General features: G+C 41.9%; 1 protein-coding gene and 1 long non-coding RNA gene across 3 annotated transcripts in view; one reads left to right on the forward strand and one right to left on the reverse strand.

The window, feature by feature from the left end:
• Nucleotides 1-27,652, forward strand: part of CERS6 (ceramide synthase 6) — an 83,968-nt gene that overhangs the window by 24,605 nt on the left and 31,711 nt on the right. For both annotated transcript variants that reach the window (XM_079981393.1, XM_079981394.1), the window contains exons 3-4: nt 2,416-2,546; nt 20,075-20,132. In XM_079981393.1, coding sequence (XP_079837519.1) covers nt 2,416-2,546; nt 20,075-20,132 — 189 coding nt within the window. The remainder of the gene's footprint in view (nt 1-2,415; nt 2,547-20,074; nt 20,133-27,652) is intronic.
• Nucleotides 4,785-6,838, reverse strand: LOC307214562. Its single transcript, XR_013838211.1, has 2 exons — nt 6,762-6,838; nt 4,785-5,016 (listed from the first exon to the last, which is right to left on the reverse strand). It is a non-coding gene; the product is annotated as an uncharacterized lncRNA (long non-coding RNA).

The following is a 27,652-nucleotide window of genomic DNA, read 5'->3' on the forward strand; positions in this document are numbered from 1 at the left end:
ATGTTTTAAGGGGCCCAGTGCAATTCATCTCCAAGATCCAAGATTGGGATGTGGGTTGCACGGTATATATGTATGTTTATACACACACACACACACACACACACATATATATATATATATACACACACACACACACACACAGAGTATATGTGTATGTATATATATATATATATGTGTGTGTGTGTGTGTGTGTGTATGCTGAACTTTCTGCAACCTTTGTCCTTGTCTGAAACTACTGATCAGATAGAAAGATTGCAAGATTGGAACAACAGTGTTAAGCTGATGATTAGATGTATTAACAAGGTACATGCACAAAGGTACATGCACTATCGTGGAACAGAATCTCAAAACCACAAAGGACAGTTTGTTCTTGTTCTTCATTATTCTTTGCTTCCAGGTAAGTCTGAAATCGTTCATACTTTTTTGTATGCCTGTTAGCAGATTTAGCAACCTGCAGGGACGCGGGTGGCGCTGTGGGTTAAACCACAGTGCCTAGGACTTGCCGATCGTCAGGTCGGCGGTTCGAATCCCCGCGGCGGGGTGCGCTCCCACTGCTCGGTCCCAGCGCCTGCCAACCTAGCAGTTCGAAAGCACCCCCGGGTGCAAGTAGATAAATAGGGACTGCTTACTAGCGGGAAGGTAAACGGCGTTTCCGTGTGCTGCGCTGCCTCGCCAGATGCAGCTTGTCACGCTGGCCACGTGACTCAGAAGTGTCTGCGGACAGCGCTGGCCCCTGGCCTCTTAAGTGAGATGGGCGCACAACCCTAGAGTCGGACAGGACTGGCCCGTACGGGCAGGGGTACCTTTATTCCACCTGCAAATCTCATTCTGATTCAATTCTTAACTTCAATGCAGCCCACTGCCCATGTATGGTGGCCCTCCAGAAGCTCAGTTAAAGCTTTCTGCTGTGCAACAGGAATTACTGCCTTAGAAAAACAGACAGGATACTTAGAATCCTTCATTCACTCTTTATTATCATTTATTGCACCAGTTGCAGACCTTGGCATATTTAAGATCGCAACCTGCATTGCCAAGGAGTTTTTCCTCCCTGTTTGTAGGGTCACATTAAACAGGTGGGTCTTCCACCTGCTCCACCCCACCCCACCCCATACATGCACATTCTAAAGGAGTGCAACTGTAACATGTGATATTGCTGAACATATGGCTCAGCTTTTAAGAACATTCTTTACATGCAGCTGTTGAATGAAGAGCTTACAAAACTTGGAAGCTCTTTGTCAGAGCTGCCTTTTATAATAGCACTCTTAGTTTGTAACGCACCACAAATATTAATAGGCTTTATACCCAAGTAATATGCCTACATTAGGAGCATTATTGCAAACTTTAAAACACACGCACACACATACCTTTAATACATAAATTAAACCCCAGAAATGTGGGGTGAACCAATGTGGCCACTTCCTGCTTGCAGTATGTTTTAGTTTTAATGATGCTTTTAACTTTATGCTTTTGTAACTGTTTGTTTTCCGATATTCTGGGATCACTACCTAACTGATGAAGAACAGTCTGCAAATAAAGTTTAGTTATGGGCTAAAACAATCTTCTCCAACCGGGTTGAGGGAATGTTAGTCATTGTAGTTACTAATTGACCTTATGCTATCCTGTGTCATTTGAAATGTCAGTAAAGGCGTGACTTCTTAGAATCATAGAAGAATCATAGAATCATAGAGTTGGAAGAGACCACAAGGGCCATCGAGTCCAACCCCCTGCCAAGCAGGAAACACCATCAGAGCACTCCTGACATATGGTTGTCAAGCCTCTGCTTAAAGACCTCCAAAGAAGGAGACTCCACCACACTCCTTGGCAGCAAATTCCACTGTCGAACAGCTCTTACTGTCAGGAAGTTCTTCCTAATGTTTAGCTGGAATCTTCTTTCTTGTAGTTTGGAACCATTGCTCCGTGTCCGCTTCTCTGGAGCAGCAGAAAACAACCTTTCTCCCTCCTCTATGTGACATCCTTTTATATATTTGAACATGGCTATCATATCACCCCTTAACCTCCTCTTCTCCAGGCTAAACATGCCCAGCTCCCTTAGCCGTTCCTCATAAGGCATCGTTTCCAGGCCTTTGACCATTTTGGTTGCCCTCCTCTGGACACGTTCCAGTTTGTCAGTGTCCTTCTTGAACTGTGGTGCCCAGAACTGGACACAGTACTCCAGGTGAGGTCTGACCAGAGCAGAATACAGTGGCACTATTACTTCCCTTGATCTAGATGCTATACTCCTATGCAGCCCAGAATTGCATTGGCTTTTTTAGCTGCCGCGTCACACTGTTGGCTCATGTCAAGTTTGTGGTCAACCAAGACTCCTAGATCCTTTTCACATGTACTGCTCTCAAGCCAGGTGTCACCCATCTTGTATTTGTGCCTCTCTTGATCCTTTCCCTGTTTGTTTGGTAGCATCCAGACGAGAAGAGGCTTGAAGGGCTTTCCAAGCAACTGGATTGGGACGTTCGCAGTATTCAGCGCTGGTTTCGACAGAGACGCAATCAGGAAAAGCCGAGCACTCTGAGAAGGTTCTGCGAAAGCTTGTAAGGAACTGTTCCTGCCTCCCTCCTTTCCCTTTTGGGGTCTGTGCAATCCGGATTCTTTGTTTTGCTCCACTGTTTATTTTTTATTTTTGTCCCAAAGTCAAGGATAGGCTCCCTCCCCACTTGCTTCTCACAGTACAGCATTGCTTCATAACTGCAGTGCATGTGGATTGCAAAATCATTTCAAACACAGCTGAGAAAATCAGGTGTAATTTCTAGCTATGTAAAGGAACCAGGATATAAGGAGAACAGATTTGTCATTTATCTGGTTCCCCGCATCCAAACTCAGTGCTAGCTATTGTACAAGGCTGGCCGCAGCTATTGAGGTGGCCTGGGATTCATCTTAGCAGAACCTACTTAATAGGGTGATTATAGTGTCCCTTATGCCAATTGTGGTAAATTAGAGACCTATGGGCCGAATTTAGTTAAACCCTGACTGCCAGTCAGTTACCTGCTTTAGCTGTATCTGTATTTTAGCTGTATCTTCTTAGCAGCTATAAGGAGCCAGACTAAACAACTTTTTTCCTGCTGCCCCCACCTAGGATGCTCTCCTGGCTTGTGATTTTTAGCCTCTGCCAGCCAAGAGCATGTTGTCAGTTGTGGGGTAGGGATGTAAAATGGCTTATTGTTGTAAACAAAATCTGCCCTTTTTCGCTTATGGGGTATGCAAGAGCCCGCATAGAGTCCTTACGTGGGTCCCCTATTGGTAGGAGAAAATAACAGAGGCCAACCAGAGAATATTGAAAAGCAAAGCAGCTAGTAAGCCTGATCTTTATTGATCTGTTGCAACAGGGTGCTCCCTTCACACTCAGGAAAGGAGGAGGACCCAGAACAAAGGTGTGCCTGCCCTTATATAGACATTTTAAATTCCCTGCCCTGGAGCTCAAGACCACCCATCCATCCATCCATCCATCCATCACAGAAGGGGTGTAACCCAAGACCACCCCCACAAACATCATACCTATATCACAGAAAATGTGGTCTACAACAGAAATTTGAATGTTGTTGTTTTTCCTGTCTGCCAGGTTATCTGATAATGCCTTTTCTGATTGCCTTTCTTGGTAGTCTGCCCATTCCTTTGAAATGGTGATTACCCAATTCCTGTAACAAGGAAGGTTTTTTTCACCTCCTCCCTCCTTGCAGAGAAACATTTGGTTAGCTTGGGAGTCAAAATGGTTTCAGGTTGGTCTTCCTGTGCTTATCTATGTAGGTGCTTGGTTGGTACATTTGTGAACATTTATTATATATATAAGACCTTAAACTTTATTATTACACTATCATTACTTTGTTCTAGTTTCATTGATCTGCCAGGTCTCCTGGCTGCTGACCATTGGGTAGACTGTTACCTGTGCTTAGTTTCCATAGTAGCCCCATTATTAATATGTTGAGGAACGGGTCAAATCCAGCTTTACAAATGAAAATGGAAATATATAAAATGATTTGCCCTATGCCTCTCTTCTTGAAGTCTATTTCAAGCAAGCTCTTTTATTTTGCCTAAAAATCTCAGGAGCTGATTTCCTTGCGCTCAGATTTGTCAGCTGAATTCTTATCGCTTTCCAAAAATTTGAATTAAATTTCTATGCTAGCAGGTTTAATCAGGGCAGAATGAACACTTAGATCTAATATTTTAAGCAGATTTTGTTTTAAGTGAACCTGCCATGCTTCCAGACACCATAGGAGTGGGACACTGCTGCTAAGTAGAAAGGTGGCTGAGCCAGCAGCAGTCATTTTTGCTGGTGAACTGGGGTGCTCTTATGCTGCATTGGGGGGTGGAGAAGGGGCTGTACCATCAGTACCACCATTAGGGGTGGCACCAGTCAAAATAGGAGGGAGAGGGCAAATGAAGTCCACCTCAGGGCCTCTTCCAACTAGACATTCCCTTCTCCACTCCACCCCAACAGAGCGCAGTACCATCAACTGCTCAATGGAGAGGGGCCTATTGAGTTTTTAATGTGTTAGTATTGTTTGCTGTGGTTTCATTCTACGTAGTGGTTGCTAGCTTGTAAGCTACCACAGAAGGATTTGTGTCCTGAAAGGGAGGATATGAAAATGTGCAATAAATGTTGAAGGTAAGGGAATGGTGATTTCGAACCAGTTTATTTTTAGAATTTCAGGTATTAAGAAAATTATTATAAATTATCTCATCAGATAGAAAAACAGGTAATATACAACTCTTTAGGCAGTATCCAACGTATAAGTTGGATAGAGAAATAAGATGAGGTTGTAAAGCACCTAAAGAACTATTCAATATATAATTTATAAAACCAAGGTTCATAAAACGTGCAGGAGCATAATGTGCTACTCGAGCCTAGCCCTCGCCTCTCAGATTATTCCGAGGTTACTGAAGGTGCCTTTAAGTTGCTGTGATCTTGGCCTTGTAGGGAAAAGCTGCCTCTTCAGTTGAACACAGTTTCTAATTCAGGGCTTTTGTAATATTCATGTCCTCTGTTGTTGCTTCCTGCTTAGTGACCTGTAAGACAACGAATGAAAGTGCACTATGGCACTTTAAAATTTTTAAAAAACTTTGATTTGTGAGTAACAGAATATGAAGAAATCAACCATATAATTTTGAAAAGAAATTGGAAGTTTTGAGTCAAATTTTTTTTTGCCACTTATTTGCCTTTTTCATAACATGTAGTTAGACTTCTGAAAATTGGAGCCCCGTCTCATTGAAACTTACTATCCAGAGACCTGTGTTAGTTCCAAATGTGCAACCTTTTTAAAGAAAAAGAAAGGAAAGAAAGAAAGAAAGAACAAAGCAACATTAGAATGACGTTTTGAGAACACCTGGAATGAGAATTGTTCTCATGGTTCTGTGGCTTCGGTGTTGTGGCTTCTACCAGATACTGCATTTTGCATATTTATAAGCACGATGCACCTTCCTGCGTACATCGTGTCTTATGCTACAAATCTTTTGTCAACAGGTTGGCCAGTTTGGTAGCAGTGGCCTGCAAATCATTCACTCCTGTTTTAGTCATCACCACAATAACCCCAAGAGAGGTTAGACTGGGCTTTGAAAAGACTTTGTGCTTTGTGGCTAAGCAGGAATTTGCACCTGGGTCCAGTATATAGTTTTCCTGCTCAGTGTTTCTAGCCCAAAACAGCCTATGGACATGATCTGGAGGCAAAATTGCTGGGGAATAGCCATACTACATGTAAGTCGATTGCGGAGTAGGCCCCCGAGAGACTGATGGTACTTATGAAAAGAGGAGAGTTGATGTTGTCTTGGCCCCTGTTCCCCAAACTTTATATAGAATTTGATGGGCAGCAAAGCCAATTTTGCAATAAGCTCAAGGTGCCAGGGAAGAAAATGCCCTTTCATTTGCTTTCCCATCTCATCTTTCAATACTATATAGCAGCCACGTCCAACTTCCAAGAGACTGCGATCTATTCCCACTATTAAAAAACCAGCAGTGATCTACCCATTGGATTGATCAGAGTTGTTGAGCTTTTTTTGGGGGAGGATGAGCCAAAATTGTTGAGCTTATTGTGGGGGGCAATGAGCCGAAGTTGGTGGGTTGGGGCATGATCGACCGGGATCGACTGGTAGATAGCGATCAACCTGTTGGGCATCCCTGCTATTTGTGGTAGGCGTAATTGCCTTGATGAATCCCTGGAGTGTTCCACCCTAAACAGAACAGCCAGATCCTAATGAGGGCACTTGGAGGAAATGGCTGCTTTTCCTCTTCTCTGCACTAAAGAGGTAAACACGGCTGCTAAATGTTTAAGCAGGCGAGAAAGCATGAACCATTCCTCCCATACGTTTCACTGCTCCCTTGAACGTCTTTTCAATAATTAACTTGTACCCGACGTGGCCTTGTTTTCGAAACCTTCTTTCACCTCCCCGATAACTGTTGCGGCTCAGAAGACACCGCTTTTCAGTTTTAGAGAATAATCCTTCAAAACATGTGTTATACACGGCGAGTGAATTGCACGTGTTACTTGCTAAGGGGGTCTTACAACCGTGAGGGGCTAAGGTCTGGAAACATCTCTTTTACCAACTAGTTTCTGGGTTTTCGGGGACGGTTTGTTACTGGGCCCCAGGTAAAAGGTGCAGGGAAGAGGGGAAAGTAAAACAATGGGAGAAATTCCATTCATGCAAGTCCAGTGGCATATAGTTCTTTATCAACAAGTGCCCACAGAAGATGAAAAAGGTGAGGACATACACTGCTAGCAGCTTCCTGCAGGTGTTGTCCTTACCTTACATTTTTTTACCTTGCAGGTGATGTCCCTTTATCTTGCAATATACAAAAAACATTTCTTGTGTCTACTGGAAGCTGCTCTGTCCTCTTATATCAGCTAACACTTCTTTATGACACGGAGTGTGTGAAGCAGATAACAGCTTGTCACCACTGCATAGCCATTAACATTGCCTGGAATTTTGTCTTAGAGAAGATTATGGAGATTTTTAAAAACTTAACATGTCTATATTTTTCCTACCCCCCCCCCTTTTTTTGGGAAGAAGCTGCCTGATTACAATGTTTGTCATCTCTGAGAAAGCAATAGCCTCTTTCGTGGGCTGAACAGGTTTATTTGCTTTCATTCCTGTTCTCCTCCTCCCTCTGCCAACTTGGCACAGAATGTGGCTTTGTTACAGCCCTTATTGAAAATTAACAGACCCAAATACACCATTCCTCCCCCACAACTCCCACTGTATTAGAAGAACATATCAAGATGGAAAGTGACTTGCTTATCCCATTAGTCTCTCCACTGTGGTAGAGGCAAATTATCTGATGATTATTCTGCTTCTCTTGCATGAACAACATGCCAAACGTGCTCCTGGGAGGAGAGGACCTGCAAAGCAAAAGAAGCAATTTGCAGGCTTCATTTAGGTTTCTCTAAAAAAAACCTGGATGTATCCTTCTACTAGAGTTTTGTCCCTTTATAAAGCGACTCCTAAACTTTATATAATGATTTGACTAAGCGTTTAAGATTACTTAAAACTTGATAACTTCAGTTTATTCTCTATTATTCAGAGGACTGAGAATGTGCTGCTTTTGGTATCCCACACAACAAGGCATTTCTGGGACAGGACTGGACTGGCATAGGACTCACTATATCCTGAGCCAGCCCTGCAGTTGACACGGTCTAATCCGGGGCTCTTTGCTGCACTGTCCCAGGAGTGGGCAGCAGTTCTGGACACCTGAATGGAGGTGGGGTGGGGGCTTTTCTTTATTCCTACAATATTGTTCCGGAAGATCACTTGACAGGGGAGGGGGGCTGTTTCTGGAAGTGGGAGAAAATCTACCATTCATTTCAGCTGTAGGAAATACTTTGAAGTTTAAATGGCAGCTGTGACGTATTATATATGGTGTGCAGTAATAGCTCTGTCACAGGGACGCAGGTGGCGCTGTGGGTTAAAGCCTCAGCGCCTAGGACTTGCCGATCGAAAGGTCGGCGGTTCGAATCCCTGCGGCGGGGTGCGCTCCCGCTGCTCGGTCCCAGCGCCTGCCAACCTAGCAGTTCGAAAGCACCTCCGGGTGCAAGTAGATAAATAGGGACCGCTTACCAGCGGGAAGGTAAACGGCATTTCCGTGTGCGGCTCTGGCTCTGGCCAGAGCAGCGATGTCACGCTGGCCACGTGACCCGGAAGTGTCTCCGGACAGCGCTGGCCCCTGGCCTCTTAAGTGAGATGGGCGCACAACCCCAGAGTCTGTCAAGACTGGCCCGTACGGGCAGGGGTACCTTTACCTTTACCTTTACCTTTACCTAATAGCTCTGTCACTTACTTGAGAAGCGCGAAGCATGTCTAAGACTCTTCCTTGGAGCCCTGTGCTTTCCTTAAAAGATAAGTACTTTTGCCTTATCTCCTTTGCCATCCTCCTACGCCCAACCTTGATGAACTGAGATGCCATGTGGCTTCAGGCAGAAAAATTTCTTAGTTGTGTCACGTTCCCTATTCCATGGGAACATATGGAAAGAGATTAGTTACCTTCTTTAAGGCCTTCTATCTATATCCTGCTTTTTGTTGTTGGATCAATGGTTTTTGATCCAAAGGTGTGTGGCTCTTAAGAGGCTTATTCTACATGTTGGGCTTTTTTTTTTTTACACGAATGTAAATTCTGTTTACTTACTAATGCCAACTGCTTTGGCTGCCTTCTATTTCTTTAGCAGTCACACTATACTTTTCTAATATTTTGTTGCATGTTTTTATGTATTAAGCCGTATGTATGTAGCATAGTGCCCTGACTAGTGGGTAAGTCAGTGATGTGTGTTAGTGGCACCAATGAAACAATATAAGTTGGCAAGTTGAAGACCAGAACACCTTCAAAAACAACCCTCCTGAACATGTTCCATAAGAGAATGCAGATATTCAGTTTCTAGCATTGTAAAACCTTCATAAAGATAATAATAATACCATCATCATGCAGGGAGGAGAGGGTGGATTGTTCCATCTGGCAAACAGCAAAGCTTCTGCAGACAGACTGATTGGAGTGTGATTTTTGAATCCCACCAAAAATATTTCTTTAATAAGATTGTCTAGTATAAACGTGCTCATAGGCAACACTTTCCACAAGCATACTTGAGACACGCTTTGCAGCTATACTGTGCACTGAGTAAAGAACACATCAAAGTGTTAGAAAGGACAGGGATGATTTATAAGTAGCTTAAACATTTCACTGCTACCAGTATGCCCCAGTGATCGATACCGGAGAAAGAAAGAAACCCAAAGGACCAACAGATCTCTCCACTTCAGCCCTGGCTTCAGAAATTCCCTATTTTGTGCTGTTGCTCCTTATGCCCGTTAAAGCTCCCTGCCCCCAAGGCAGCTGCATATCAGATCCTGTGCGTATCGGATCCTGCCATAAACATGCAGTGCTGACTTGGATGGTCAGTTTCATCCTTGATGGTCTCAGTCTGTTCAGTTTCGGCTGAACATCCATCCAGCTCTAATAACTTTTTGTTTCTCTTAGCTTAGTGAAATCTCTCCCTGATCTTGTCATCAGGGTTTCTGAGGAATTGCTCAAAGCAAATAGCACACTTGCAAAATCCATCTGATTATCCGTTTGGCTATCTTTACTTTGTGGGTGAGTTTTGTTCTCCTCCCATTCTCATCCCCATGAAGGCAAGACACAGGGACTAATTAACTTGGAATATATAGTGCCCTTGGAGGTAGAGATTGTTCAGCCAGAGTGATTTCCAAACAGTTGTTCTGCATTTCTTCGAAGAGCTGATGTCTTTATATAAAACTACACAACTGCTCCCCATGCCTTCCAAAAGGCAATTCTTTTTGGTTAAATGGTAGAGAAAAGCGGGTATAAAACATGGTTGATTTGCAAACCATCATAATGTTGACGAGTTAGATATTTTACTAACATTTTGTGGCTCACCTATCTACTTTATTAAATTTATTTAACTAATTTATATACTATTACTACATTTTAAGGGACGCGGGTGGTGCTGTGGGTTAAGCCACAGAGCCTAGGACTTGCCGATCAGAAGGTCGGCGGTTCGAATCCCCGCGACGGGGTGAGCTCCCATTGTTCGGTCCCTGCTCCTGCCAACCTAGCAGTTCACAAGCATGAAGTGCAAGTAGATAAATAGGTACCACTTCAGCGGGAAGGTAAACGGCATTTCCGTGCACTGCTCTGGTTCGCCAGAAGCGTCTTAGTCATGCTGGCTACACGACCCAGAAGCTGTACGCCGGCTGCCTCGGCCAATAAAGCAAGATGAGCACCGAAACCCCAGAGTCGGCCACGACTAGACCTAATGGTCAGGGGTCCCTTTACTTTTACTTTTACTACATTTTAGCTGCTTATCAGTTAGGGGAATTCAAAGCCACCCAAGTGATTTTAAAAAAATCAAAAATCAGAACAATGAGCCCATTAAAAATAAAGCTAGATGGTAAGTGTAAAAACTGAAATGATATTAGCTGAATCCAATGCTATTTTGCTAGAAAAAGAAGTGCTGGAACTCACCATGAATACCTCCCTCATTCTCTTAGAATGGCAATGGCACTCACCTGCGAGGTGCCGGAACTGAGTTCCAGCAAGTTCCAGCTGGGGAAAAGCCCTGACTCAATCCAATTTAATCCCCTGGCAAAAGCTATAATTATCCAAATGGTGATCTTGCACTCACAGAAATGCTTTTGATCCAGTGGACACCTCTGCAAACAGCAGAGGATTAGTGATGGCCATTTCACTCTTTGCCATGCCATTATCCACCTTGTTTTGGAGAGACTTATAACTCTCTGGAGCTAATTTTGGGGGAGGGGAAAATTGACCAAAATCCAAAGATGAGCAGCAGTCATTGGATAACCTGTTACTCCATCTATTTTCTTTAAAAATCTGCTTTCCGAATTGAGAATTGTACTGTAATTTAAATGCTGCATTTTGCAGGCATGGCTGAGTCGTGGCAAAGTACTTCCTTGCTGAGCACTTTTGCTGCATTTCCTCCAGATGATCAAGATCCATTAGTGTTTGCAAAGCCCTTCCTAGAAATACGCTCTTAGGAAAGAATTGCATTGAACTGACCTTGATTGAACAGGTGGCCAGAATAATTAGGCAGCTGGGAACAGCTGGAGAGGGGTTCATGAAATTTTATTTTTTAAGAAACCTGTTTGTTCAACTGCGTGTTTCTGGCCTACTTATCCAGCCGTACTATATTATTGATGGCATACAGCTACAAAAATGTAGTGTATTGTGTTGTATCTCTTCTCCCTCCTCCCCCAACCCTTGGGTTTTGGGCCTCACTAAATTTTCCTCTGATGATCTCAGAGATGCATGGTGAGTATGTTGGCTTAGGATAACACTGGTCTCAAGTGATGCTGTTACTATAAAATATTAAAGCTACTGTTAAAATCCTCAGCCAAGAAGAAAACCGGAAGCCAGTCAAGTCTCCAACCACATACCGTATTTTTCGCTCTATAAGACGCACCAGACCACAAGACGCACCTAGTTTTTGGAGGAGGAAAACAAGAAAAAAAATATTCTGAATCTCAGAAGCCAGAACAGCAAGAGGGATAGCTGCGCAGTGAAAGCAGCAATCCCTCTTGCTGTTCTGGCTTCTGGGATAGCTGTGCAGCCTGCATTCGCTCCATAAGACGCACACACATTTCCCCATACTTTTTAGGAGGAGAAAAGTGAGTCTTATAGAGCAAAAAATACGGTAATTCAATAGAAAGATTTTGCTTTGCATAAGTTACCTGCTACTTTGCATATTTTAACAAGAGCCTTTTGCAGTGGTGCATCTCCTTGTTCATATATATATATATATATATATATATATATATATAGTGTTACTGATTTTCATAGTAGTACATAAAGTCTCGAACGCAACACAACCATCAACAAACAATGTAGGTCTGCTGAGTGTAAACACAGCAATAACTTATTTGAGTCCTACAATCTTCATGGCAATCTTTGTTTGCGGCAACACCACATAGTTGCGTGGGCCGCTGGACGACAAGGAGTGTCTCCATGAGTATTAACATAGCTGATAAATGAGAATCATATTGCATCAAACAGATCTCATTTCGCCCTATCTAGGCCAACTCTCCTGTTTTGGGTCAGATGTTTGGACAAGGCAATGTTCCAAATTTGATCGTACTGTCCACATTTTGTGGGAGTCGTTTCTCCTTTCTACTATGTAAATGAGCTGCAGCCAATAACAATGCAAGCAAATCTTTGTTTGAAAAGAGCTAATATCTAAGTGGAATGGCTGATCGGTAAAGCTATTTATCTCTGAGAATACCTCCTTCTGAAACATTTGAGATAGAGGAGCGTTCTACCACAGCGATCTTCTTTCGCCACATCTTTGCCAAAAGAGAGGAGGAACATTCTTTGCTAGATATGAGAGTTTACAGGAGTCCAGTGTCAACACAATATTAATTTTAGGATAGCTTTCTGTACTCTCACAGAAATGGTATATAGAGGAGGGTTTGACCAAACTTTTCCCCACTGTTCCTAAGATTGTTTCCCCACACTTTCCTAATACCCTCCGATGTACCCATGGTCTGCTCTGTTAAATTCATGCAAATAGCATAAGTGAAATCCTTGTGTTGGGAGTGAAATAGTAGCACAGTAGTGTTTGTAAACCATTAGGGAACAGATCCCCTCCTCTCTTCAGCTAATGCACATCGTTGCCTGTGTTATTTGGAACAATTTAGTTTTGCATCCTTCAGTTTACCCCTTTATATGCTATGCAGTCACAGGCTGCCCCCTGTGGATGAAATCTTCGATATTGCAAATCCCTTTGATACTGCAGCGTTCAAAATGTTTATACTTACTGTTGAGCAGAATTTTGGATGGTCCAAAATGGGAATTATCGATAGTGCTTCTTCTCTTCCATATCAGTAGGTTCATTTTGAGAAATGGTTGTTCACCTTATGAATGGCTGGCCAGCAAAGGTATGATAATGGCAGTGCCTGAACAGCAGAAGCTGGGAGCAGTGTTTTGATTTGTACCCATGGTATATCATAGTTTGAATTTAATGTTTTAGCTAAAGAGCCTCGTAGTGCAATTTCAAATTTGGCATTCCTAGATCTCCCCTGACTCGTGGCCCATAAAGAGTGCTGTTGCAAATCCTGCTCTTCTTACCCATTGTGATGAATTTGTCCAATTCTTCCTGCCATTAAATAAACCACTTGTAAGTGAGCAAGGCAAAGTGGGGCTATAACAGACCCTCCAAGTGTCCCTATTTTCCACAAGTAGCTTTCCCTTGCATGCATCAAAAGGGCAATATGAGCAATTTTGAGTAGTTGATCCCTACACCTGCCATGTTGTGAAATTTGTCTAGTTCAAGATTCAGCAGTTTTAATGCCTGGCTCAGGTTACCTAACATCAGTAGCATGTATTCTTGAAAATTTACATGCTAGCAATTAACTTGAGTCTGTCTGCGAGGCAGGGAAGGGATCTCCCAGGGTGGGAGGCTGGGAGAAGAAAGGGAAACTCCTGTGTGGGATTATGATTAAGATCTACCTCTGATAGAGGGCTCTCTCTATATTTTTTTCTCCTTTCTTCCTTTCTCCTCTTTCTTCCTCTTTATTTAGATTAGTTTGGTTTTTAATGCATTGTATATTGAAAAGTTTCAATGAAAAGTATATCCAAAAATATATATTTTAAGGTTAAAAAAAAGCCCTGGATACTTTTTTTAAAAAACCCTTCTTATGAAATTACCCACTTACAGAGAGTTAACTTCAGTGATTGATGAGAACCTCAATTAGCAAGAGTTCTAATCATACACGCCAATATTATTTTGAAAAGTAAAACCATTTTTGCATTGGATAAAAGCTCTGGACATTTCACCTTCTTGCTGATTTTAATGCTTAAGCAATCATGCAAAAATTAATCCTCCTGCCCTTCAGCTGACAGCATCTTTGAGAGTGGGAGGATTTAGATTGCATGGGAAGAAAGAGTTTAAGAATCACTCCCAGAAATGTGGTTGTTCACCCACCTTTGCATGCAGGATCTGATGAAATCTGTTCCCTCCCCAGTGTTGCATTAAAGTAAAAACAGACACCAGAGGTTCCACTTACAGCTTTCCTGCAGAACATATCATTTGTGCCTGATATTACGGTAATTTTCCTATTCAAGATTTGCATATTAAGTATTTGCTTAAGAGGTTGTATGGGAAGCAAGACTCCTGGCGTTTGGACTTCCTGTTTTGCAGTGAACCCAGCAAATCGCCCTCTTGGGTGCTCCAGCGTCCAGGAGGGGTCCCAGGTGGAGATTAATGAGGGGTAAGGGGCATGTCTCCCCTAACCTTTTGAGGGTATCAAAACAGCACAACCACAGTCGTCTGTTAATGCCTTTTTGTGTGTGTGTGTGAGCGGGGATGGAAATCCCTGTCTCCCAGATGAAAAGGTGAGGGCGCTGGGCTCATTGGCTCTGTCCAAGGATAGCCGCAGCAAGCTACCACGGCAAGCTGTGGAATACCCTTGAATTCTGACATAATTGGCAAGTGAAGAGGCACTCCCCCCAAAAAAGATCTTGATTTATGGTGGAGGAGAAAGCATCAGAAAGAATGAAAATCGCTGATTTATGCTTTTCTTGAATGGTGGAAGGAGGAGAGGCAATGCTTTGAGTGATGGTTTTTTCGAGATCTGTGTTATCTACCCTCCCCTAAAGCAATGGAATGCAAAGTTTTTGGGAAGAGTGGACTTTAAAGATACCTCTTCGCAATGGATTTTTTAATATATATAACTAAGGACTTTACCTGAAAGAAGATAGAGAGTAACAACCTTGAGGGAATTTTGAGCGATTTTGACCACCCCTTGGAACTTCGTATTATGAAATAAAAATAGTAAAGAAGAAAAGATTGGTAACAACTGGATTGACTGTTAAGCACTCAGAAGAGAATAAGCTGTGGAGTTGGATGTAATGGAACTGAGGGTCAGCAGGATGGACTTGCAGGAAGATTAATTAGTTTAGGGAGGAGGATGGAAAAGAGATATGGATTTTGTTGAGATTACACCAGCCCACCCACTTGAAGCCTAAAGTTGGAAAGAAGAACAGTGAAAGGGACAAGATGGACCACAGTGTATACCAACTTGACAGCTTCTGAGACTTTCAGACAGAAAAGAAGAGACATGGATTGTGTTTATTTATTAGTGAGCTGGTTGTATGTAAAACTGAAGATTAAATTTGGCGAAATGTGAAGGGTGGGTGACGCTGGGAGATTGGCAGTGTTGGGGGGGGGAGGAATGTATATTATACATTTATACCAAAAAATTCTAGGGGTTTCATTTTCACCCTCTGCACACTGCACCAGTGAGGCTGAGTTGTTTATTACTGGGGCCGCATGTCAGACAGCAATGTTCAAGGCCATGTTAAGGAAGAATGTTTGTATGTTGTCTGGGAGGAAGCATTATCTGTTTTTCTCAAGCAAAGTGTTACTCAGGAGGAATCAGAAGGAAATGTTTGAAAATTGATGAACGACTATTACAGATAGATAGAAGAGGATTTACTCTACTCAACTGTTTTGAGGACAGGTTATAACAATGTATAAAAGCCATTGAACAGATGATGTGTAGAGGCGAAGGGATGAATGTATTTTGAATTATAGCTGGAAAAGTTATTTTATTGGGAGCAGCAAAGGAGGAAGGAAAATAGTGGGGACATCTGGGGTGGGTGGGAAATCCACTTTTAAATTTGTATTGAATTTGTATTAACTTGGTGACAAATTGTTAAAAAATATGGAATGTCAATAAAAATAATTGGCAAGAAAAGAAGACTCCTGGCATTTGAAGCACTAGCTGTAGAGAGAGCGTTGGGGGGGGGGGACGGTTTGTCTGTTTGTTTTTCCTAGAGTAGATGGTGTCATAATGAAGGCATGATTGTTCAGGTTGTGTTGCTCCAGCCTACTACCCCAAGTGTTTAGCGACCCTTTGTCTCCTTTTTTTTTGGCATTTTATACATTGACTTCCGCAAAGCAGACTTCATCAGTGGGTCCAATCTGCTGTGTCAAAGGTAATATGATCCTGAGAATTCCATGGGCTGAGAGTTCTTTGCTTTGATGTGGATTGTCTATGAGATGCCAGTGCCAGTGATCCCACCCATAATCCCCTGAAATAACCACATGGGTATATGTAGCCCTATGACAATTACAAAATCTTTATCAGATTTGGCTACTTTGTTTGCTTCCCTTTCTGGTCAGCTATGGAAGTAACTGCAGAAGTTACAACTTGTAATTTAAAATGTCATTTGTGCTTGCACTTCTGGTCTCTAAAGCTGTTTGGAGATAAGCCTGCTGACTTCTTTTTGTTCTTCGCAATTTGCAATATGTAATTTTAAAGCTTTTTCACATTGTTGGTTTCAGAACATTTTGAATCCTGTCCTGAGTCATGCAGAGAGGGCAAAAATAGAAACAAGTACAAGCAGTTTATAGCATTTTAGGTGATACAGTGGATCTTAGCCTTCGTGCTTTAAATTCATAATTGAAGGAGAAGATCTTCTTTAATATTACCCTTCCATTGTTTTGCCGTCACAGATCTTGTTACATTGACATTATCGGTGATATTAGTGATAATCAGTATTAATATGGGCTTATTTTAGAAGACTGCACTGTTCTTTGGCAAACTGTGCTTAAGTCTGCAGCTGGTGTGAGCCATGTGAACAGGTGTGAACTCACCTGCCTGCCATCCAGGTGGTTGAGGAGCCCCAAGCTCCTTAGCCTCAGGAAATGAGCCTTTTCTGACTAGCAATGAAAAGTGGTGAATTTATTTTGTTCATTATGTTTTCTCCCACATCAGTCCAGGACTTATCAGTTCTGGATGTAGCAAATCACCAACCAATTAAAACGGTAGAAAACAGCACCAGCAGAGCAAAGGATGAAAGGAACTGATGACCATTCAGCCTCGGTCACTCTCCCTGAAAGTCCTGGTCCAAAACACATGGTTGTTTGATGTAAAAACAATGACAGTGTGGAGGGAAAATACAAAAGGGGTGCCATCGTGGAGAAACTATCCCATCACCTACTGGCTGCAGCACAAACAAGCTGCTAGTTGATCTCAAGGTGTTAGTTGTCAGGTTGTTAGTTGTAAGTATTTGGGAGGCTCCAAGCCATTCAGGTCTCCAAATAACAAATAACAATAGCAACACCTTATATCAGGAATTTACGAGAGGTGCCATATGATTCCACTTTGCCACGCCAGTTAATAATTGGGTGGTCACATTAAAAGAAATATTTATTTATTCCATTTATATCCCATTTTTCCTCCAAGGAGCTCAGGGTGGTGTAGTGGTTAAGAGCAGCAGACTCATAATCTGGTGAACCAGGTTTGTGTCTCCGCTACGCCACATGCAGCTGCTGGGTGACCTTGGGCTAGCCACACTTCTCTGAAGTCTCTCAGCCCCACTCATCTCACAGAGTGTTTTTCGTGGGGAAGGAAGGGAAAGGAGAATGTTAGCCGCTTTGTGACTCCTTCGGGTAGTGATAAAGCGGGATATCAAATCCAAACTACTACTACTACTACTACTATTCTTCTTCTTCTTCTTCTTCTTCTTCTTCTTCTTCTTCTTCTTCTGCTTCAGGGTGGAGTGAAAACTTCTCCACCTCTTTGCTTTATCCTCACAAGAACCCTACAAGGTAGGATAGGCAGAGAGACTGCAACTGGCCCAAGGTCACCCCCTGGCCCAGTCTCCACCCCCTGAGTAGAGATTCAAACTCGGGTCTCTCAGGTTCTAGTCCAAGGACTCAGCTATACAGCTGCAAATAAAACGTTTTAAGTTCAATATACAATGTGACACTAGGTGGGGATGGTGAGCCTTATGGAAAATTCAGAGTATTTTTTAAAACACTTTTTTTAAAAAGCATTTTCAGAACGGTTTTTATATGTGTCTAGATTCCACCCAACACTCTAACCCCTACACCATACAGTCATATGAAAATACGGTAGGATTAAGTAATTATCAAGTACAGTGGTACCTCGTATTAAGTACTTAATTCGTTCCGGAGGTCCGTTCTTAACCTGAAACTGTTCTTAACCTGAAGCACCACTTTAGCTAATGGGGCCTCCCGCTGCTGCTGTGCTGCCAGAGCACGGTTTCTGTTCTCATCCTGAAGCAAAGTTCTTAACCCGAGGTACTATTTCTGGGTTTGCGGAGTCTGTAACCTGAAGCGTCTGTAACCTGAAGCATATGTAACCCAAGGTACCACTGTACTGCTATATCATTTTCTATCCTAATTTGCAAGACTTGACGATAATGAAGCTGAAAGCTGTTCATTGAACACAAGGGCTATACACAGCCACTATTACAAGCCTTCGTACATTAGAGAGACCACACTTAGACAGCAGGCACAGTGAGCTGGATCAAGATTAAGTTATTTGGTAATTTGGCCCCGCCAAAATCAGTGTGCAAAGTTAATCATAAACAGCTTAGATCTCACTGTTACCAGAGTAACTCAAGTTTGACTCCCACTTAGTAAGCCAAGAACTCTGGACATTCTCAAGAAATATTTCTAAAATTCTATTCACTGTGGACTGGAAGGGCAGAAGCAACACTGAATATTACCACCCTCAACAAGCTTAAGACTGAAAAACTGAAACCAGATATGAAGCTACTTATACAAACTTGAGGGTGGTTTAAGAAATAAAGCTAATTGTGACAATCAAATAATGCCATATAATCTAAGTATGTCTCCTGGCTAACAGATGCCTTCCAGAATTCCAGTTACAATTTGTGAACAGAAAAGAACAGTTGGACACTGTCAGTGCAGATACTGATGAAACACTGAACTAATTTTTTTTGCTTGCATCCTAAATTGTAATGACAAGCTCTAATCTGCCCGTCATACTTTTCCTTAAGAAGAGAATGCCTTTGAACAATCATATGGTTACCAGCTCTTCAACTGTGGGGATCCAAGTAGTTTATATATGCAACTGTAGCAAATAGCAACAGAATTAGTGTTGACACATACTCATTGGGCAGCAAGAAAGCTAGGTAGATCAACAGCAGCTGCAACTTCCAGACCATTTTCTAGGGTAACCTTACATACTGAGCTAGATGAACCAACAGGCTGACTCGGTATACAGTAGCTTCCTATGTTTCCATGCAGTAATCCATTAAATGGTTGTCTGTGCTCATCTACAGTCTGTTGTCTGTGCAGTTCACATCTTTTGACTCTGAAATGTTTACACTGTTTGACAAAACTGGTCTCCCACTGGTATAAATGCTTCTAGGGTACTTTACAGTCCATTAATAGAGGTTACTTGTCCCCCTGAAACAGTAAGCTTTACTGAGATATTTAGAATCCATTGTTTGGTAACTCTTCATTTTCCCAGTGCATTTGTGTTTCAGAGCAGAGTTTGAAATTCGCCAGACAGCAGGCACATTTTGCACCTGGCTGTCAATCACTTGCGGTCAAGTGAAGATGCCTGAGCACCAGAATGGCACCTGACATCTCCACCACCTGGAGGTGCAGGCCTGGGGACCCTTGAATCTTGACTGTTTTCACATACTAGCAACACATCCTGTAGAATTCTATCCCATTATTTTTTATCTGCACAATCAGATTGAATTTCAGGAATCAAAAAGTTGTATTGAATAATGTGACTTTCAAGCCGTCTGGTCCAAAAATGGCAACTAGACATTCCGTTTTGCCGACTATAACCCTGGTTTAAGGAGCCATTAAGGAGCCTAGGTTATGTATCTGGGTTTCTAACATGGCTATTGAGGTAGTCACACTTTAACATAAATGGAAACCATGATTCTTTTGTATGCACTGTATGTATATGACCCATGTATGCAATCGTTGTCTCAGCAATGTACACTTTTACTGAGCCAAACTTAACTACCATGGGCATTGTTTTGATCTGTTTGCATTTAGCTGGGGTGGGGGGGAACCAACCTGAGTTTAATTTGGTTGGCTTCATCTGGCTCTCAGATACGGTATATATTTATTTGTTTGGCTGTGATGGGTGAATTAAACTTTTGATCAGATTCCAGTTCTGGCCCAAATATTGATTTATAGATGTGTGACACATAAAATACAAGTTTTAGGGGGCATTTATATGCTCTCCTATAAGCAGGTTCTCAGGGCAACCTAAGCAAGGTTAACAAGATAAATATATTTTACTTTATTTGCAGGTGGAGATTTACATTTTACCTTTATATATTCACCTATGGAGCCAGACTCTTGAAAAAGGTAAGGCCCATTTGAATAATGAAATTAAGTGTTAATGTCCCATTGTGCTTCTTATTATGTGTGTCTGAGAAAGGATCTTCTAGGAGGTGAACCACAGCCTCTTCATATCATGACACAGGATAAGGTGATTTAGAAATACATTGCATACAGTAGCTGGAGAGAATTGTGATATGTGTGTAAGCTGCTGCTCACTCTTCTTTATAATGTGGCTGAAGAGCTTCTCTTTATGTGCTTTGCTCCATTGGGAGCGGGGGTTGTCCAGAGAACGTGGGTGGGAGACCTTATTAGCACCAGGATGCTCAAATGAAGCATCTCATGAACTGGAGACAGGTTCCCAACTTAGAGTTTGCCACATGTGACAATCACATTTGCATAGATTTAATAGCTAAGCCACAACTGGCCGTCAAAAAAATCATAAAAAACATTTCTAAACCTTAGAAAACAAGTGTCGGGTTTGGGTTGATTGGCTTGTTTCTGAGCATTCATCACACTACTTTATTTGGGAAGTATGAAAAGCTTACAATATATTGCTCAGTCTGGCATACTTTAAACTTGCCTTCACTGGTCATTCTATGTTAAATGTGCTCTTTTATATGCCACTATGGATCCCTGTATATTCCCCTGTATATTCAAAATGAATGGGAGAACTAGCTCTTGTTCGCCCTTTGCCTGTAATCAGGCATCAGGTTGCTCCTTTGGTAGCTTATATGGCGCTGTGTATGTGTATGTATAAAATTCAGGAACCATTATTTTCAGGATTGAAAGCAATCTGGGAAAGGATGGCATTTATTTAAAGAATAGATTTTGTCTTGTTCAGAGGACGTAAACAAAACATGAACAGTTTAGCTTTCAGAATTTCTACTTAAGTGCTGCAGATGTTTTTCTATAAGCTTTATTGTTTCTAGATTTCCAGCTTGACATATATAGCAGGCTGAAGATATTAAGATTAATTTTTCCCCACACTGAACGTACTGACTGTAACTTGCCCATATTTCACAGCTGTAGAATTAAACAAGGAGCATGATACACAAACATGATTATGCCGTTATGTTACCACTCTGGATCCCTCGGCAGTATCCCAAGCTATCAGAGATTTTGTGAACAGATGTTGATTCCGAGTAGCATTTGGCAAGATCGCCCGCCCTGTGCAATCTGCTGGATCATTGTTTGACCGAATTAATTGTGACGCTAAGCTTTGCATACTTGTACATTTGCCCAAAGCACAAAGTGCTGAACGCTAAAGGTTTTGTTGTTTACTTTCCTGGCAGCATTCTCATTCTGTTCTGGTAAGGGTTGATCTGTTAATGGAACTTAAGTTTTTCTAAACTGAAAGCAGTGGCTTCACAGCTAAGGATTTAACCAAGAGTAAGCCCCGCTGAACAAAGAACTTTCCTGGAGAGCCAGCGTTAACCTGCTACTCCTTATTTAGAATATATATATATATAGAGAGAGAGAGAGAGAGAGAGAGAGAGAGGCAGTTACCCACTTCTGATTATTTAAGTGTGAGCTAGAGTTGCCTAACTGAGCACAGCACAAGTGAAGCAGAAGGAAAAGTTTGTGGTGTCGGTACTATGTCCTTTGCTTTGCTTTCATGCTGCCCGCCTGACCCTGAAGCAGTTTGACTGGCAGCTACAGCACCCCAACTGCATACCAAGACCTATATGGGCCAGATGATGAAGGAATGAAGTCCCAGACGAAGACACTGTGGATCTTATCTGTGTTCACCATGTCCTCTCCAGCCCACTGTTTTTCTGATGCTGCTCTCAAATACGCCATTTGGCGGTTATAGTGGATAACCTAGACGGATAATTTCTCTAATTATGCTGGCAAGTCATATTGACGCAACTGAGTTGGATCTCGGGTCACCCAAGAGTGCCCGGAGCGGTACAGCATCCACCTATTTTGTTGCTTGCAATAGGCCTTTGAACATTGTATCAGTTGTAGTACCACACTGTTATCAGTGTGGTATGAAATCATATCAAATCGCATTAAGGCATACAGATCTGAATCTTGCATCTTAATTAACATGTGAGCTAATCCGGCATCTCTCTCTCTTTGAACAAGGCTTTTAGGTGGAGATCTTTCTCAGTCTGAAATTATAATGTGCATCACTATCGTGAGTCGATTCTGGAAGTGGGCTACTCTGCCAGCTCTAAGGAGCAAGGAATTTCTGTGTTCAGGTAGCTTAATAGTGCTGTAGATCAGAGGTGAACACAGGACAGGAATTGAAGAGAAGGCAAGGTGCGGGGTGGGGGCAGGGAGAGGTCAGGCAAGGATGGCTAGCTGAAGTTGACAAGATAGAAAAGAATCCCTAGAGTTTTTCATTTCTGTTAATTAATTCAGATACTGCAAGAAACAGTTTCGTAAGATCAACTACATGGTGGGATTCTGTGAAACTAAGCACAGTCATCTGAAGGAGTCCAGTGCATGGATTGGTGCTGTGAGCACCAGGTTTTAGGAAAGTTTTAGAAATCAAGCTTGATACTTTATGCATCTGTTGAATCTTTCAGACAACATAGCTCTGCAGGGATCAGACTGAAAAATCAAAAAGTCAGGCAAAGATCAACCTGTTTGTAATTGTTCATTCCGTAAGAAAACGAACCCTTTTCTACTCAAGCCTTTCCTTATTAATTAATAAAATCTCTATACTGCCCTTCATCTGAGCATCACAGGGCATTTTACAATGTAAAGACACAAAACTACATCACATAGTAACAAACAAAAACAATACCCCCCCCCAGTTTAAAAGACTACATAGATTGTTTAATTAGCCAAAGGCAAGGGAGAGAAGAGGAATGTTTTTGCCTGGCGCCTAAAGATACTAATGAAATCTAAACTGTATTTTTACCTCTTGTACCACAAAGAAAAGCAAAAAATATAAAAGCTTCATCTCTTACACCAAAATTACATCTAAAATTAATTTTAACACATTAGATAAGATATTAGAAGGAAAGAAAAAAAGGACAGAAGCAAAATTTTTAAGAGTCAGGACAGCGATAAGACAATAAAAAAGGAAGTGAGTTGTCAGGGCTGACCAAACAGTAACCAAGGCAGCTGGGCCAGGATTGGTATTATATGCTAGGATTGCCTTGTTCTACTCAGTAGTCTGGCTCCCACATTGTGTATTAGCTGCAGTTTCTAAACTACCTCCCACATATAACAGTTCAGTATAACATATTTCATTTATCTAACCTGGAGCTTTCCAAAACATAGACAAGAAGTTAGACTACCCCATCTAGGTACAGCCACAGCTGGGCCATCAGCTGAAGCCACTGGAAGGCATTCCATACTACTGTGCCTCCAGAAACAGTAGCAGATCCAGAAGTATCCCCAGGCTATTTCTTCAGAGGGAACAAGGAGAACCCTGCCACTCCTATTTAGGGAACCACGCACTAAGCGTGCCTTAGCCTTATCTGGATTAAGCTTCATTATAAATAATATAAAGGTCTTTCCTGTAATTTTGAATTTGGGTGTAGTCAAATTAGTATGATAGGTACATGATATGTTCAGCAGATAACTAGAAAAGGTATTTTGCGGCATCTTTGAAGACTGCATGGGCTAACAGATACCTTGGAGCGTCCCTGCCCAGCAAGATAGGATTTTTGTATGACTCATTAGCTACATAAGGTAACAGAGGGAACACATGAAGTTGGGACTCATCTCCTGTCATCCCTAGATGGGTGAAACCGTCGCTCCTCCACTGTTGCATGGGCTCACCACTTGTAACTTAGTGGAATTGAGACATCTTTCAGCTTCAAACCTGCCTTCATCTATTCATTTTACAGTGGTGTCATCAAACCTTTTTGCATACATATATGCATTTTTTTAAAGTAATTTAATGTCCAAAATTAGTTTCAGCACTTGTACATTTGTACTTTGAGGCAAAGAATACAAGTGCTGCATTTTAGAATCTCTTGGCAATGGTGTCCTTGACACAGGATAAATTCTTAGAAACCCTTTTTTTCTCTTTTTAGTTTCCAGGCACGTTACCATGGTGCCCAAAGAGGCCATTTTGAGAAATTAGCAGGAAGACTTGTTACCATTCTGTGCTTAATGGATGCTTTTTATCTTGGGTCTTTTAATAGTGACGTGTATCCCGCCGAGTTATTCACCTCATTCAGTTGATCACTTGGAGGGTTTCACTGATTGTTGTAAATACATTTTAGAAACTCATGAAAATCAATACAACATAATGAACTCCACACTCTTGCGAAGAATATCTATTGTGCCGGTGGTACAATCAGTCCATAAGTAAGCCTTTGGATGCAGCAGGGGAACTGTTTTGTTAATTGCTTCTGCTGTATTTAGGATTCTGCAGCATCAAATTCAGAAAATATGCATTTTTCTTTGAAAGAGTGTTTTTTGTTGGGGGGGGGCACTAGGGTGGGATGAAGAAAAAAATGAGAACAAAAGCCAAGGTTGCAGGTTTGATCCCCGTATGGGACAGCTGCATATTCTTGCATTGCAAGGGGTTGGACTAGATGGTCCTCAGGATCCCTTCCAACCCAATTCTATGATCCTATGACTGAAGTCGGAATTCGAGATTCTGTGGACCACATTAGATGTTTATGAGAAGCTGCAAGAGGGAGTGTGAGCCATGCTTCCTTCTTCCACCAATATGAGCCAGATCCAAAAAAAAGGGGCTACATTTACTATGGTGGGGTGGAGAACCTGTGGCCCTCCAAATGTTCTTGGAGCAAACTCCTGTCGTCAATCACCACTGGATGCACTGCTTGGGGTTGGTGGGAGCTGGAGTTGATCAACATCTGGAGGGCCACAAGTTCTCCATCCCTGCCCTTTGGGGATGTACATGTTCAACTGATGCAGGGCAGAATATATATATCCCTGTGATGTGAATATCTCTTCCCTTCAGCTATAATCTGGAGGTGAGAATGAGATGCTCTGGCTTCCATTTGCTGCTTCTAGTGAAAGTCTGAAGTGGCCCTTAATCTTGTCAATTCTAGATTCTGAGCAAGGAGAGATTTCCAATTATTGTAAACTCTTGGAAAATAACTGCCTTCTCCCATAAAGGCTAGCTTTTGTTCCTGAACACTTATGGGGAGGTCTGTAGACTCATGCTTCAAAGGTTGAAGAAGTCTATCTCATGTTGGATTTTTCTGATAGATGCACCAGCTTACTGCTCTTTAAAGTTCTTATCCAAATATATCAGTACTTTATCAGAGGGAGGATAATGATAGCTGAATAAATGTTTGGCAATATTATGAAGAGTTGGAAATAAGATCTGTGACTCCCAAATCCATGCACACATTCAGGTTTTATGCTTGCCATTTGCTTTTGCCAATGTTGCATTCTGTTTGGTTTGCCACACACTGCTTGGAAAAAGAGGTCTAATCCAAGCATGTCTTCTCTGACATTATACCATCCCTGCACATAATTACACCACCACTTGCTTGGTTGTGACACAGAGAAGTACTTCAAAATTCATTGTGATGGACAAAACGCTTCTGCCTAGTAATTCACTTTTCTGTGTTGGGGATTAACTTGAGTTTAGGGCTTGGGTGTCTATAAACATGCTTTTTAAACATTCAGCAGACCAGATAGCTTTGCAGAGAGGAATGTCAGAGTAGCACAATCTCTGATGCTTTTTTCTTTTGTATGACAAAGGGATGTTGCAATGAGTAGTGAATATTCATTTGATTCAGCGGAAGAAGGATCTCATTACCTGCTTGTTTTGTGAGCATCAGGAGAGGGAGGTTACTATCAAGGAGATTGTGGTTTGAGACCAGTTTTGCTAAAGATTTTAGTAAGATCCTCCCCCCCCCCCAAATGTTATTCTAGTCTGTTGTAAAGTATTTTATCTCTGACTTTCCTTTGGGCTTCTGCATTCTTGTCTCCTGCTACGATTCCTCAGGCCACACCCCGCCAGATTTTTACTTTCTTTTTTTCCAGTTGTCAAGTTTCCTCAGTATGGCCTGAAAACATTGGAAACTTCTATCAATGGAAGGCATAAATTATACTTGGCCCTGCTTTAGATAGAAATGGGGGAAGCAGCTCAGTCCAGGACACCCTCCTTTCATTGATTGGAATCCGTGGTGATCCCAGTGTTCATCACTCCCTCTTGTATTGTATGATGATGATTTTGCAGACATCAACAAGCTGTGTTTTAAGAGGCTAGTATTACCCAATTATGCAAAGATGACAAGGAAATGGTGTTTAAGGGAAGAGATTGCTAAAGTCCTTAACTTTGCTGAAGTGCCTTGGTGTAATTTATTTCTTTGAGAAACAAAAGATAATCTTATAAAGTAATTACATTACATTGGGCTGTCATTGCCAAGATGTCACAGAGAAAAATTGGAGGTTAATAGCATCTAAGTATATTTAGAAGTGGAGAGCAAATTCTGTCTTGAAATGAGGCTGTGTTTCTTCTTATTTAATATTCTACACAGAATCTGGCAGAATACTTCTGTTCAATCTGTGGCGCTCCTGTATAGCATTGCAAAGTATAACCAGTAGAGTCATGCATGCATGTTGGCAAATTGCAGAAACGTGTTAGCAGCCAACAAATTTTAGAAAATAAGAACTCTCCCATTTTAGTAGGGATTTCTATGGATAGTAGCCTCTTTAAGCAGTTTTATGAAATGTTAGATATGTCCAAATGGATCCAGGTACACTTAGAGGATAAATTTGCAGCGGAAATGGAAAGTCAGAAGAAAGATAGCAAGAAACCACTGTAGCCCGAAACACAGTTAAGGATTTCATCACGACACAGAAACCTCTCGGAAAACAGCAGACAAGTGGGCTCTGCAACACTATGCTTGAGAATTTAGTGTTCCTGTTCAGCGTTCAGTCAGCCATTCCCTTTTCAGGATTTTCCATTTTGTTCTTCCTCCATCCCCTGAGTTTCCCATTTTCCTTCACAGGCAGCATTCCATGCCAACTAAGCCTGCTCAGCGGTAGGGAGCTTAGGGTATATATATATATATATATATATATATATATATATATATATATTTGTTCTTCTGGAAATCCTGGGGTTCCCCCCAGGCCTTGTATATGTGGATGGTGTCATTTTGACTATATTGTAATTATTACCTGCCCTTCACCCTAAGGTTCCAGGGTGGGCTAAAACAACATTAATATTAAAATGCTATACTACACAATATTTTAAAACAACAGTTTAAAACAACTTTAAACTACAGTAATAAGGCAGGTCTTAAAATGTACATCTCAGGTGTCAAAAGCCAGGAAAAAGAGATGTAGCTCTTCACCTGGCGGGTGAAAGAAGGAGAGAGAGAATCTGCAGTACTCCCATAGCACATGCACCAAGTGGGCTTTACTTAGCAAGGAAGGTGGAGAGCTTAAAAGGTCCACTCCCTTTCCCCAGGGAGTAATCCAGGACCTCCTAGTGACCTGGCTGTGGGTGGAAGGATGCTGCCTGTGTCATAGGGCCTCCCGGCTGCGGCACCCCCCCTAATCGGGATAGCCGGGGTGTGTGGCCGCTTGCTGTTGAAACTGTGATGCAGCCAGACCTCCTTTCACCTCCTCGCCGGATCTCATGG

Source organism: Podarcis cretensis, assembly GCF_951804945.1.
Source record: "Podarcis cretensis genome assembly, chromosome: 1".
NCBI lineage: Eukaryota > Metazoa > Chordata > Lepidosauria > Squamata > Lacertidae > Podarcis > Podarcis cretensis.